The 14479-nt window shown below is 51.6% G+C and overlaps 4 protein-coding genes across 4 annotated transcripts; 2 read left to right on the top strand and 2 right to left on the bottom strand.

The window, feature by feature from the left end:
- Window positions 1–323: 323 nt before the first annotated feature.
- On the top strand, window positions 324–2231 carry J4E87_004316 (uncharacterized protein; the record flags this gene model as incomplete). The annotated part of the gene is made up of 2 exons (XM_049375938.1): window positions 324–329; window positions 459–2231. 2 exons carry the CDS (start codon window positions 324–326, stop codon window positions 2229–2231), a joined length of 1779 nt encoding a protein of 592 aa, XP_049234147.1.
- Window positions 2232–2432: 201 nt separating this feature from the next.
- On the bottom strand, window positions 2433–3566 carry J4E87_004315 (uncharacterized protein; the record flags this gene model as incomplete). Its single annotated transcript, XM_049375937.1, has 2 exons — window positions 2433–3455; window positions 3504–3566. The coding sequence occupies 2 exons, from the start codon at window positions 3564–3566 to the stop codon at window positions 2433–2435; spliced, it is 1086 nt and encodes a 361-aa protein (XP_049234146.1).
- Window positions 3567–4075: 509 nt separating this feature from the next.
- J4E87_004314 (uncharacterized protein) lies at window positions 4076–5785 on the top strand (the record flags this gene model as incomplete). Its single annotated transcript, XM_049375936.1, has 5 exons — window positions 4076–4447; window positions 4545–4646; window positions 4693–5340; window positions 5393–5534; window positions 5592–5785. 5 exons carry the CDS (start codon window positions 4076–4078, stop codon window positions 5783–5785), a joined length of 1458 nt encoding a protein of 485 aa, XP_049234145.1.
- Window positions 5786–9853: 4068 nt separating this feature from the next.
- J4E87_004313 (uncharacterized protein) lies at window positions 9854–11541 on the bottom strand (the record flags this gene model as incomplete). Its single annotated transcript, XM_049375935.1, has 2 exons — window positions 9854–9900; window positions 10311–11541. The coding sequence occupies 2 exons, from the start codon at window positions 11539–11541 to the stop codon at window positions 9854–9856; spliced, it is 1278 nt and encodes a 425-aa protein (XP_049234144.1).
- Window positions 11542–14479: the final 2938 nt, after the last annotated feature.

The following is a 14479-nucleotide window of genomic DNA, read 5'->3' as shown; positions in this document are numbered from 1 at the left end:
GGAGGTCTCGGGAGAACTGCATGGAGTATATTTCTCATATTTCGAGATAAGGGGCTTTTTGAAAGAATACTCATCGAAGAAGAGTATAGATCGAGGAGGGGATTACTAGCGATGAACATAATGGTGTATCTATAAGGTGGATTTTTTATTCGACGGACTACTGCTGCAGGCAATTTGAAAACCCATTAATGAGTCTGAGAGAGAGATCAAGCCTTGTTACTCATCTTAGGGTTAGATGTGACAACTTCGCAATTCGAAACGTATACACGACAAGGTTGGTAGGTCGATGCCAGATAATTCTGTAGTGCTATACTATTCGAGTCATGCTTGTGATTCATGACTGATGAGTCGACAGACTAGTCATACATTCTGAAGAGTCAGCACATAATATTTAAGGAGACATAGAGAAGCACACTTTCTGACATACGCATACGCATACACACATAAAAAAACTCCAGCGACTCCTAAATCATCGATTCACTGCCACAATATCACGGCAAATCAATCTCATCGATCTGTACGACATGGTAGACGAACAGAACGCGGGTCAGAACGATGCCGACGATTCCACCTCTTCTAAGTCCTACATGGAACCAGCTTCTAAAGAGCAAGCCTCGTTGTTGAAAAAGGCCAGACACTTTACCAAAGATTGCTTGATTGACTACAAAGATATTTTAGTCGATCTCAAGAACTTGGATGAAGTGATTGAGGGAGAAACACTGCCAACTGGAGATATGAAGGCACAACGCGACGTTCTTCGAAGATGGGCAAAACACACAGGACTGCATGGGGAGAGAAAAGAGCCTCTGAAGTACGACTTTTGCCTCGTCGATGCGCAAAAGCAGGGTACAATTATCCAGACTCTTGATGATCTGAGGGTTCATATATGGGGTCTCGACTTGGTTATTCGAGAGAAGCGAAGATCGTTCGTAAGCCAGAGTATTGAGAAAATAGAAGGACTCATCGATAATCTGGAACAATTGGTCAAACCGCATCCTACGAGCCGCACTATCAAGACGATTTATCGGCTTTGCATTATCGCCTACGCTGAACTACTTCATACTATCAAAAAGGCTGAGAAAGACAACAAGGAGAATATCCCACGCGAAGCCATCATGGAAAAGTATGACGATTTGACCAAATGGGCGGAACAGACCAAGTTAATCAGAGATGACAATGCCTCTCTCGACTGCCAGGTTCAGAATGACTCGAGATTACACTCCCAGTTTAACAGGAAACTCTACGAGATCGAAGATACTGTAATGTTCATGGAAAAGTTCATATCAGGAGACTACGCTCCAGATTCAGATGACTCCGATATGGAAACGGCGAATTCGAAATATCAGAACTTGATGAAAGAGTTCGAAGCGAGTCTGGAGGTCCTTGCCGAGAGGAATCGGTCTCTTTGGAGTCTTTGGAAGTCAATGGCAGCGATGGAACTTGGAGACCCAGACTTAGATGAAGAGGACCTTGACAAGCTTTCGGACAGCGATGAAGACGAGACCTCCGATGAAAACGATTCAATCAAAACGCTTGCTCAAAGTTGCGTTCGGGACTACTTTAAGGTCTACGAGGAATTCAAAGCCGTCTCAGATGACTTGTTCTCGACTTGGATGATGTCACATAACAAAACAAGGTCGGATGAGAATATCACAATGTTAGAGAGTGCGCCACTTGATGACGCGAAGAAGGTGTATATAGAGAAGAATGCGTCACCTGGATCTGTTTTACAGCAACTAAAGGTCTTCACCGACTGGGCCAATCGAAATGGTGTGTTCGAGAACGGTGAAGATTCGCTTGCTCACAGGCTCCGGAAGCCTACTCCAAACATGAAGGACACGTTACCAAACCAGCGCATACTTTCTGAGCAGGGCGACATCATCATGAAGCAATTTCGAAATACCAGGACGACTTTGAGCTTGATGTCTGAGATTTTGATTGGAAAACGTAAGGCAGACGAAGACCTCACGGACTCGGGATCAGACTCGGAAGTGGATGTGTACGATACGGGTATGGAACCAACGCCAGAGCTCCGGCGGCACGTGGATAACCTCATATATTATAACGACAAGCTTCTCCATTTGACAAAGACCCTTGGCGACCCAGGCCCGAGTGTAGAGAACAGTTATAAAGTTATCGAGAGCGATGGAGACGTGGTCGAACCAGAGCACTCTTACACCGGGAATAGGGGAACAGGAAAGGCATCCCATTACAAGCTAGTAGTTAGATGAGAATGATCGGGCGTGTTATCATAATGGTCGTGGTATATAAACTTCAATTCAATGTCTTACAATTACCTCCTGGTATATGCTGGGGTATCAAAATGCTTCCAATACGCCGTAATCTTAATGCCGTGAGCCTGCCCATGTCCTGCAATGCCGTGCAAGCGCTATCCAGCGCGTAAACTAACGCCGTATATGCAAGACCGATTACTACTCGAAATTGAAGAAGGCGTCGTCGAACTGCGACTGCTCGGGGTTCTCGTATTCTTCCATGTTGAAGAGATCTTCGAGGTTATCCGTAGTCATGGTATCCATCATCTCGTCGTTGGTAGTAGTGATCGGCTCTTCCTTCTTCTCCTCGACCGGCGGCTGTTCGGCGGGTTTGGGCTCCTCGGCCTTTGCAGGCTCGGGCTCTGGTTCCGCTGGCTTCGCGGCCGTCGCATTATCGCTCGTATTCGCAGTCGCGTCGGTATTCATATCTAAGCCTGGCAGGTCTGCCATGGTGAAGTCAATGTCCATGGCCGAGGCTTGGTTCGCGTCGTCATCGCTGTCCTTGGCGAAGTCCTCGAGACCGCGTAGTAGCGAGGGTCCGTCGTTGCCGTCATCGAGGTTAAAGTCCATGTCGCCTGAGGTATCCATCATGTCGTGGTGCGGGTTGTCGCCCGATGTGTCCATCGCGTCGCCAAACATGGCATCGAAGTCGAACTCGGACTCTTGCGCGTTGCCGGTGGTGGGCGTGCCGTCGAAGAGGGGGTCTTTCGGAGGCTCGACGTCGGTCTCGATGGGCGGCGGTGGTGGTGCTTTCGCGTCTTTCGCGGCGTCGTCTTCTTTCTTGGAGGCTTCTTCTGCCTCGGGCTCCTTTGCGCTCGCTGCCTCGGGCGCCTGTTCTGGTTGCGACACGGCTGGCTCGGGCGCTGCTGGTGTCGCAACCTTTTCGACCTTCACCGGCTCTTCCTCAACTGGCGCCGGGACGTTCTTCGCCTCCGCTGCCAGTCGCGCCTTCTCGACTTCGTGCTGCTTCGCTGCGGCCTCCTTCTTCTTTCGGTCCTGCTTCAGCAGCGCCATGTCGCGGCGCAGGACGGTCTGCGCCAGACGGACCTCGTTCTCGAGCTCGTCGAGCGCATCGTGAAAGCGCTCGGTAGCAGAAGGCACGACCTTTTGCAGCTGCTGCCTCATGCGCCCGGTGCCGCCGCCCGCCTGCTCCTCTTTGAGAAAGCGCCCAGAATGGAGGAACTATGGATGTTAGCGCGATCGCAGAAGCAGACACGTGACCGGACATACCACAGCATTGAGCATGCTCTGGAGCATGTCCAGGTGCTGGGTGGAGTTTACGGCGGTGGCCATGATGGGCATGCAGGTGCTAGGCAAAGGTACGGCCGTGTGTCAGTGATGGGTTCGGCGCGGGACCTCAAGAGGGTCCGCTAGCAGGCTGGGCTAGCGGCAGTACGGTACTACGTTCATAGCTCCCGCTCCTTCGGGTGCCTTGTGGCCTGCGGCGCTAATTCTTCGAACTCGCCCGCTCACCTCTCACACCTCTCCTTCTTCACCCCACAGTGGAGATTATAGCTTTGCCGTCACAGCTCGGCGCAGCGCTCGTCTCTCCTATCTCTCTTCCTCTTGTTTTCCCTTGCCTTTCCTAGTGCTGTCCGCTCTCTATTGGTAGCCTTAGTCGCGCTTTCCATACTGACTTTCCTTGCCGCCTACCCAGCTGCCACCACCCCGCCCGCCAGCCTCGACCTCCCCGTGGCCTCGTCGCCCTGACCGTCGCATCACCACCGACGTCTTCGATACCCGCCGCCGCCAATTGCGCCTCTTGCGACTCGTTTCTTGTGCGCATCCCCGCGACAGCAGCCATGGCCGACCAGCAGAACCCCGGGGCACAGCTGCCTCCTCCCCCTTCCGCTGGCGCTCCCGGCTACGAGAATCAGGGCCAGCCGCAGCAGCACATGCCGCCGCCGCCGCTTGCACCCGTCATTATCCCCCAGAACAACAACCCCATCCCGACCGCCATCAGCTCGCCCATGTCGGGCAACCCCATGAGCCCGACCAGCGGCCAGCCTGGCTACGTCCCCCGTCGCGCCGCCCCCGAGCCCAACAAGCGGGCGCTATATGTTGGTGGACTGGACCCGCGGGTCACCGAGGACGTGTTGCGTCAGATCTTCGAGACGACTGGCCATGTCCAGAGCGTCAAGATTATCCCAGACAAGACTGCAAGTTCTCCTTCTGTAAGATAACACTCCGCACCTGCTGCATAACTCTTGACAGCTGGCCGGGCTTATCTTGCAAGTGTTGCAACATTCATGTGCCGCTGACCGCTAACAGTTCAACTCCAAGGGCTTCAACTACGGTTTCGTCGAGTATGATGACCCTGGCGCCGCCGAGCGTGGTATGGCCACCCTCAACGGCCGCCGCATCCACAACAACGTAAGCGCGCTCGACAATTACGTGCTGGCGGTTCTGACAGATACAGGAAATCCGTGTTAACTGGGCCTACCAATCTAACAATACAGCCAAGGAAGACACATCTAACCATTTCCACATCTTCGTCGGTGACCTTTCCAACGAAGTCAATGACGAGGTTCTCCTCCAAGCTTTCTCTACCTTTGGTCCCGTTTCCGAGGCTCGCGTTATGTGGGACATGAAGACGGGCAGGTCGCGAGGTTACGGATTCGTCGCGTTTAGGGATCGCGCCGATGCTGATCGCGCTCTCAGCTCTATGGACGGAGAGTGGCTTGGCTCTCGCGCTATCCGCTGCAACTGGGCCAACCAGAAAGGACAGCCTTCCATTTCCCAGCAGCAGGCCATGGCTTCCATGGGTATGACGCCGACCACTCCCTTCGGACACCACCATTTCCCCACCCATGGCGTGCAGAGCTACGACATGGTCGTTGCTCAGACTCCTCAGTGGCAGACCACGTGCTACGTCGGGAACCTCACTCCTTACACTTCTCAATCTGACCTTGTGCCGCTTTTCCAGAACTTTGGTTATGTCACCGAAACCCGCTTCCAGTCTGACCGCGGATTTGCCTTCATTAAAATGGACACTCATGAGAATGCTGCCATGGCCATCTGCCAGCTCAACGGCTACAACGTCAATGGCCGTCCTCTGAAGTGCAGCGTAGGTTGATTCGTTCTCTTTTGTTATTTCTTAGCTCACATTTTTAATCTAGTGGGGCAAAGACCGTCCTCCGACTGGCCAGTTTGAGGGATACTCGCCTGCGGGCGGGCCCAACTCAGCTTATCCTCAGACGCCAAGCGCGTACTTTCCTCAGTATGGTGGTGGGCCACAAGGTGGTCCCATGTCACCCTCAGGTGAGCGGCACCGGAGGAAGCTGCAGTATCGAAACAAGCAATCTAATGCGCGGGCAGGACCCAGCCCCGGCGGACAACCCTTCGCGCAGCAGCAGCAAGCCTTTGGCAACCCTGGCATGCCTTACCAGCAACAGATGCAGCAGCCAGGCAGCGCTGGCGGCTACGGCCGTGGCGCTCCCCAACAACCTCAATGGGGCCAGTCTCCTCAGGCAGCCTTCAACCAGAATGGCTTTGGAGGATACCAGGGCTAAGCACCTCGTTTGTTAGATTTGTCTCTTCAGCGCTGTGCCCTCTGTTGTCCCAACACGCCTGTTTGCTTACGGGGGCGCTGTTTTGGATAGCTCCGATTTCTGGTCATATTTCATCAGCTACTCGGTTTTATGTTCTTAGGGAGTCGTTATTAATTCCGTTGTCCAAAATGGTGCAAGCGTTGTTGTCTTATGGCATGGCTGGTACATTTCTTGTGGAATCTGGGTCACGGTCGTTTGGTTCAAAATGAATCTCCTATCTCGTGTTAGTTTTCTGTTGCTTCAGGCCTCGGCTCTGATTACCCCTTCACTATCTATTATGACGTTGAATCTTCTCCTTGATACCAGCGAATTCTCTTCTTGATACCAAAGCGAGTTCTTATGATACCAGAAGCGGATTTCTTGTGGCGCGCGCTGGTCGTCGCGGTATGACTTTGGATAGTATACTATACTGTGGACTAGATGGTAGTACTGATGGTGACGGAGACGTAATAGAATTTACGAGGCACTGAAGCCACAAGCACACAAGACATATTCTCGCCAAAGTGAGGTCTGCACCAGTACGTCATAGAGCCGCCTAGAGGCAGTCAAATCCCGTACCTGCGTCAAGGTGCCTGGGATCCTGCATGTTCCATCAAGCTTTCAGATACACCGCAGAAACACCGTTGTGATGACGGCACGTGACGTATTGTTCTAGCGCATCCGCATTGAGATGTCGTGTCGCGTTTTGTGGGCCCGTCCGCTAATCGATGCTAACATTCACACCCCACCGCGCCGGATGGCATGCACACACTCGACATCATCTCGGTAATCCTTTCTTTTGTCGGCGCTCTCTTTGTTTGCTGTATGCTTGCCACCCTCGGGAAGAGAGGTGCGTCGCTTAAACCGTACAATCCGAAACGGTCGCCGCTCTTTTGCATCCCACATCCCGCTCGGACGTATTCGCCTCCAACACGGTCCCTCACGCACCTTCCGCGTACGCGTTTCTCGACATCACACCTGCAGCCGCCGACCGCTTCGCCCACAACCACACCCCGCCACTACTTCGGCTACCTCTCCACTCGCCCGCACACTACGACTACCATGTTCAAGTCAGCGGTGCAGAACCACAATGCCATCGCGTCTACATCACCCCCAAACAACGCCTACAAGCAGGCTTCGCTCGGGAACGCCTTCAATCGCACTGGGCCAAAGACATCGTCGACGCGTCCTGTAGGAAACGAGACGAAAGCCGCCATTGGGGCAACTACACAAGGGACCAAGCGGACGTCGAATGGGCTGGTCAAGTCGTTGAACTCGCAAGAGGATGACTTTGACTACCCCTCACTCAACATTGCTGAGATTGACGAGAAGGAGAACGATCTGCCGGCTGCATTCCACACATCTTCGCGCAACAACCCCGGCGTCCTCGCCCAGGCTTTGTTTGATGAGGACGACTTCGATAGCGACATAGATCTCGATGTTGAAGACCCGGCGACAAAGGGCACTGTCACATATCCTACCTTACCTCGCGTTGGTTCGGGAGGCTCAGCCGATTCGGGATACAACTCAAGAGCACATACTGCGGATATCAAGCCAGAGCAGCCTAGTAGCCAGCCAATACCGTGGTCTTCCTCGCCTCTATCGCACTACAAGACACCGCAGAAGCCAGAGCCACCGAAGACAAAGCGTCGTACTCTACCGTGGACACAGGCCCAGAAGCAGCAATCGATCCAGGAAGAGGAGGAGGAAGAGGAGATTGCGCCACCCAGGAAAAGAGTGGTCAAGGAGGCCGACAAGGCTGTGTCAACACCAGTGAAGGAGTCGAAATCACAATTCCCTTGGAACACGACCCAGAGCGCGCTGAAGCAGCAGCAGAAGACTTTTAGAGAAACCAACAAAGCTCAAGCGAAGGCGAACCTTGGCACCGACGAGGACATGAAGGAGGCCATTAAGAAAAAGAAGAAGAACACCATCCACAAGATCTTCCTCAGTGAAGAGCAACAGAATGTGCTGAACCTGGTGACGGAGTACAAGAAGAGTGTATTCTTCACTGGTTCTGCTGGTATGTGCAGTGGATTGTTTGTAAACGCCCATGCTGACAACGACAGGTACCGGTAAATCAGTCTTACTTCGTGAAATCATCGCTGCGCTACGACGGAAATACGCTCGCGAGCCAGATCGCGTGGCAGTGACAGCGTCAACAGGCCTAGCAGCATGCAACATCGGCGGTGTTACCCTACACAGCTTCGCAGGTATCGGACTGGGCAAGGAGCCTGTAGAGGACTTGGTCAAGAAGATTAGGCGGAACCAGAAAGCAAAGCAGCGGTGGATGCGCACGAAAGTGTTGATCATGGATGAGGTGTCGATGGTGGACGGCGACCTATTCGACAAACTGGAGTCCATTGCGCGTACGATTCGCAACAACGGCAGGCCGTTTGGCGGTATCCAGCTTGTCATCACCGGCGACTTCTTCCAATTACCCCCAGTACCAGAGTCTGGACGGCAAGCCAAATTCGCTTTCGATGCAGGCACCTGGACGACAAGCATCGAGCACACCATTGGTCTGCATCACGTCTTCCGTCAAAAAGACCCAGTCTTTGCGAACATGCTCAACGAGATGCGAGAAGGCCGCCTGACTCAAGACTCAATCCAGAAATTTAAGCAATTGGAACGACCACTACCAAAGGGAGACGAGAGTGTGGAAGCCACAGAACTTTTCCCCACGCGCCAGGAGGTCGACCGGGCAAACACTACGCGTATGCAACAACTTCACGGCAATGTCTTCTTGTTTGAAGCTCGCGACGGAGGTACGATCACAAACAAGGAGCAGCGCGACAGGCTACTACAGAGCTGCATGGTACCGGCGCAAATACATCTCAAGAAGGGTGCTCAGGTCATGTTGGTCAAGAATATGGACGACACACTAGTGAACGGTTCGCTGGGCAAGATTACGGGATTCATGACCGAGCAGATGTTCAACGTCTATAAGGAGGATGAAGAGGCCTTCCTTGAAGGTGGACCCTCAGAGGCCGCCATCAAGACTGAGATGATGAAGAGTTCGCTCGGTGTAAACAGCAACCAGGTATACCCGGTCGTTCGTTTCGCCATTGCAGACGGCACAACACGCGATCTGCTATGCAAACGCGAAGACTGGAAGATCGAGCTACCAAACGGCGAGGTGCAAGCTTCACGTTCCCAAATCCCACTCATCCTCGCCTGGGCGCTCTCCATCCACAAAGCACAAGGTCAGACACTGGAGCGCGTACGCGTCGATCTCGGCCGTGTCTTCGAGAAGGGCCAAGCGTATGTTGCGCTCTCCCGTGCAACAAGCATGGCCGGTCTGCAGATCCTGCGATTCGATCCCAGGAAGGTTATTGCACACGAGAAGGTGCGAACGTTCTACGCCGGTCTGAGTAGAGCTGAGCAAGTCGAAGGCAAGGCGAAGAGCAAGACTATCCTCGGCAAGATGCAGGCTGCGAAGAAGAGGAGTGGTGATGACTAAGGACGATGGGCGTGTGAGGTAGGATATGGTGTACATTGGGTTACGATACGATGGCATAGGTGGTGTTATTACTTCTGGCGTATCAACGGCGTTTATCGAATTTCGATGCTTACATGGCTAGAAAGCATGGTGCTCGCGGCCTGTAGCGACGTAATCTTCTCTCACGCGGCGTCGTCTGGCTAGGGGCATAGAAAGATACCAAATCACATCACTGGACATGGTCGAGATTGAGGATACGTATACATATCTTTTTCTGGTTTCCACATCAATGTTCTACATGATCGTCCTCGGTATCCAAACGCCCGTGGTCTTCTCAGGCTCTCTACGCTCCAACCACCCGCGCCTCTGCTATGTCACTCTACCTATCGCAGTTTACTCGTGTTATATCAAACACTGCACATCATCCATCCGCGCTCCCAAAAAAGATCATCTGCTTTAAATCCACACTCGCGACGTACTAAACAGATAGGTGCGGATAGCCGAGGCGCTGACCCACACCGCCCACCGTCCCCACCACCAAAAAAAGGCAAAAAGAAGCCCAAAAACATACAACAGCGGGGATTCGCTAGTGATCACCCACCTAACTACTAATCCGCCGGTATCATGCTTGTATATGGCTGAGCGGACGGGAAGCCTAATTTTCATGATCCTATGGTCGTATGTACAAGATAGAGCGAGTCTGGGTCTCATATACTCATCACAAAAGAGCTCACCGTATATTGGCGGCCATTCACACTACAGCTACCCAATGGACCATTGGCGACTGTCAAGTACTTCACGAGGGCAATGGTCTCTATTAACAAACGCTTAGCAGCTAGCTCTGAGAAGCTGTGCCTGATCAGAGTACACAACAAGCAGATTCTAACTCAAGCGAAACTAGCGGCTCTTTGGACTTCTAGCTGTAGCCTTAGAGTTATACTCTGCTGTCGGAGAGAGGAGAAACACTCCTGCAGCTCCCATCTCTATTCAAGTCATTCAATGGAACATTCACATAACTCGAATTTGCCGTCGACGACGCGGCAGAATCCCCCCTTCTCTTCACACCTTTCCCAGCCATACTTCCCACAAAGCTGACTTCCTTCAGGTACTGCACAAAGGGCATCTTCTCAATACCTACATGTACAACACTATCGTCACCGCCTACATAGCTGCCGTAGCCGTACCTACAGCCCAACTCTTTGAGATATTTCTCGCGCTCTTTGTTCGTCATGTGAGCTGTACCGCGTAGATCCTTAACAGCAGCGCTTGAAGCAAAGAGGGCGATAATTGCAGCGATACTGGTAGGCATGCGCGCGAGGTAGCGACCAGGACGGCGTATGTAGACGATGAGAGAAACGACAATGTAGATGCTGAGGATACACTCCGAGATGATGAATAGGGGAGTGACAAAGAACAGGCGTTCTTCAGGTGTTATGACGATGCCAGAGACCTGCGGCGTTGTTGTGTTGTTTGCCGGCACGAAAAGAAGCTCCCTGTTCACACCGAGCCAAATGGCAAAGAGTCGTGAGTATGCTTCTTTCATTGGCGTCTCCACGTCTGCGAATGTGGGCAGTGGCATATTTGGGTCCGTCAGCCTGAGTGATCCTTCAGCTCGATTCATGAAGTAGTGAATGAACTCGCTGGCAAAGGTGTCGTTATGCCACAAGGGCTGTAGAGTTCGAAAGATGAATAAGCTCGATTGCGACATGAGTTCGGCAGCGCCGTTCGAGAAGTATTTGTCAAGTGCTTGAGAGCTTTGATCCAGATCAGGTGCGAGATCTCTTGCTGGCTCTGTCAAAACGCCCGTTTTGTCGACAAGTACGGTGGCATCGCCGACTTGGATCTCTGGTTGGCACAACATGAGGAAAGTGTTGTTGCTGGCAGCATCCTCAAAACCCGGCCAAGAAGTCACCGGATGCGTGTTCGGGTCTGTCAGGATTTGTCTTCGCCCAAAATCGCTCATACCAAGTGATCCATCACAATATTGATGCGTAGCCCGAATCCACCCAACTGCGACTGCAGACCTGCATTTCGCCTTTTCTTCTTCGGTGGCGTCAGGGTCGGCCTGGAGGGTGGTCGCTATTTCTGCTCCGACTTTGCCGTCACGACAGATAGTTCCATTATACTGAGGATGCCAACGACTGCTTGATCCGTAGTATGTGGCGAACATGTTGCCATCCGTACCATAGCATGTGGTTTGCCTTCCGCTTGCAGATGTTACTGTGACATTGAAAACTTGTTTCCAGTCGCCCATTGAATCGGTCCATAGATGCATATGATAGTCTTGGTCGAACATGAGAGGTTTGCATCTTGGTTCTGCAGCAAAATATTTGGTACGAGCTTGATAATAGCTCTCTGCGGACAGACTGACTGCTTCGCTATTTTTGAACGAAGCGTAGGTAGCCTTCTTATCTGTCCAGGCCGGTAAGGGAGTATGACGTGTCAAGTTAGACTCTGCCAACAAGAAGTGGCTCTCCCCCGTGGATCCCTGGTAAGCACCTGACATCTCGGGCCTCCAGCTAGCTGAGGTTAAAAACGGATTTTCCATAATTGGTGGGCCTGACGAGCCGTTGATGTGTATAAATCTTGCCTCGAAAGGTGGCGAAAATAGTGCTGACTGGGGGAGTGACAGTGTTGCGCTGAAAAAAAGACCCGCGAATGCAGTTGCTAATAGGTTTGCTAATAGACTCATTGCACAGACTGCTGCTAATAGGTAATGACCAGCTCGAGCTGCTTTGAAGAGTGTAAGTTGGGGAGGGAGAGAACCATAACTGAGAGTTATGCTCCGGGACGCAGCTGCTCTCGGGCCTCGCATTTGCTCTATAGGCTGCAAAACACAAAAGAGTCTGTTGATCATAATCCAAAGCGGTTCGATGAGAGTAGCAATAGCTGTGGGAAGATACTGGGTAACGATGTTCTGAACGATGCGATCATTCGACGGTAGAGATAGCCCTAGATGGTATCAGTAAGAACGATTGCATTTAATCAAGTCAGGGTCATTGTATGTCATGGGTTGCGCGACATCACTTACCGTGTGGCCGAGATCGAGTGAAAAGAACGGCAAGGGCTATCACTAAAGCCACAAAAAGGCTGATGAAAGGAACTCCAGTGACCAAACGGAACTCCATAGGTCTCATGGGCTTTGATAATCGTGGTTCGTTGGTTTTGAGTAAGGGCTGTTGCAGCTCCGAGCTGAGAGCTACATTTCTTATGCTGGAATATGTGAGTTGTGTACGCTGTGAGATGCTCCGAGTACTGACCCATGATCTTTTTCGAGTTTGAATCCGCTCGCATGGAGCTTTTGATTGAAATATTGCGTTGACGCACAATCCAGATCTCCAAATCTGGCAAGTAGATCGACATTGTCTGCCATCATCGACATGATAGAAGCCAAAGAAGCTGAACATGAGTAAGAGGCTATGAATACGATAGGTGTCATGCTTACCAGGGTCGTCAATCAGTGCTCTTTTTTTCTGCCCCACGTACCCGATACAAATGAGAGCTATCGCTGCAATTGAGATCACGGCAAGAAACCCCTCAACCATGTACGTGAAGATGGGTTCAAGTACTACTGCTTCCATTTGCGTCCGGAACGACCCTAGCGATTTCGTACCAGTTGGCGTAGAAACATTGGGGTTGAGGATGTCAGCCATCGCACGAGCGAAGAAAAGTTGATACACAATCTCATATGCGCTTGCTAGCTTTTCCGAGTCCAGTAGCTCTGGCAAACGATCTTTTGATACGGACATAACGGTTGTCATCATAGGCGAAGCTGTAGATGGTGTCAAGTCTGTATTGTACAAGTTTTCGAGGTACCGAGGCAAGGTGCTCATAGGCAAATTGTCTTGTCTTGTCTGAAGCAAGCGAGTACCAGAGGCGAGTGTTTCCTCGAAGACGGTAGTGTTGAAAGCCTCTGCGGAAATCTTGCGCCTTGCGTTGAGAAGACTAATGTTTTGAGGTTTCCCAGTTGTCGCGTCCACAGTTGCCTCAACATCCTGCTCATAGTATCCCGGCCTACAAAATATGGCCGTAATGTCGCTGAGCGGATCCTGCTTCCTTTCTTTGTTTTGGGTGAATGTCGCAAAGAAGGTCCCGTTTCCTCGAAATCGACACCACCGCTGGTCTTGGAGAGATTCTATTCCGATCGAAGATGCTGCATGAACTGGAGAGAAATAGCCCATATACGACGCAGAGAACTTCTTGAATCGAATCCACTGCTGCCGGCTTATGATGTCTCCAACTACGGCGCCGTTTTGTTGTGGCGAAGACACGTAACAGCCAACAGAATTATTGAAGCCGGCTTCGCTTGAAAAAGACCATGTCATGTTGCGTAGAACGTTAGTCCCTGGTCCAACCTGCACAAGCCCCTCTTCTAACCAGGTTTGGTTTCTTACTCCTGCTTTTTGCGCCTTTTCGCATTCAAGACCCATACTATACATGATAGTACGTGCTGTCCAAGAGTCGCGAGCACTAGGTATGAGACCTTGAGTAGTGAAAGGTCGTAGGGTATAGTTGCGAGTGGTAAAGGCTGGCATTGTTTCGTTCAACTCCAAGATGCCATATACGGATTGCGCATAGCTCAAGGTCACAGCCTGCTCTTGCATTGAGGAGTGTATAAAATCATTCGATGTGTCGAAATTCTGCACGAAATCACTGGTGATCGGCCGTGTCGAGAATATACCTGCTTGTAATGGTACAACGCCGAATGTAGTAAGAACGGTTGCTAATGAGGCCCAGAACACAAGCCAATGCCTATACATACTTCGTCAACACTTTTGCGTTCTTTATGAAGTGTGGTGTGGGACTCACCTCTTTTTAGCTGCTATTATAGGTACAATCGGGATGTAGTCAAAAGGATAGTGCAATAGAATGGAATTTGCCGCTGACGCTCCACATGGCTGTGCCATGTGCCGATAGGGCTCGGAACGCTTAGCATCGTGGTCGATCCAGATAATGAGGATGCTGAAAGTTACAGCAATGATCGTTGGCAGATAGAGGTACCAGAATGAGCGGCGTGAGGGAAGTGAGTTCACCGTTGTGGCGAAAATCACCCCACCTTGAGTCTGGCTTCTCCGAAGATGGTATTGGAGAACAGCAATAAAGGTCCAGCAGAGTAATGCAGTTGTGGCGAGGGTCCACCATCGTAGCGCGGGAGGGTACCAGCTTTGACGGGATTGTGTGCCGTCCTTTTGTTTTGGGACTAGCGTTGACGGGCGGAATCTGAGCGCTTTGAA

This window comes from Alternaria ethzedia (assembly GCF_023757985.1).
Source record: "Alternaria ethzedia strain BMP 0044 chromosome Unknown scaffold_8, whole genome shotgun sequence".
Taxonomy (NCBI): Eukaryota; Fungi; Ascomycota; class Dothideomycetes; order Pleosporales; family Pleosporaceae; genus Alternaria; species Alternaria ethzedia.
The sequence above is the reverse complement of the archived record's forward strand: the minus strand, read 5'-3'. Positions and strand labels throughout refer to the sequence as shown.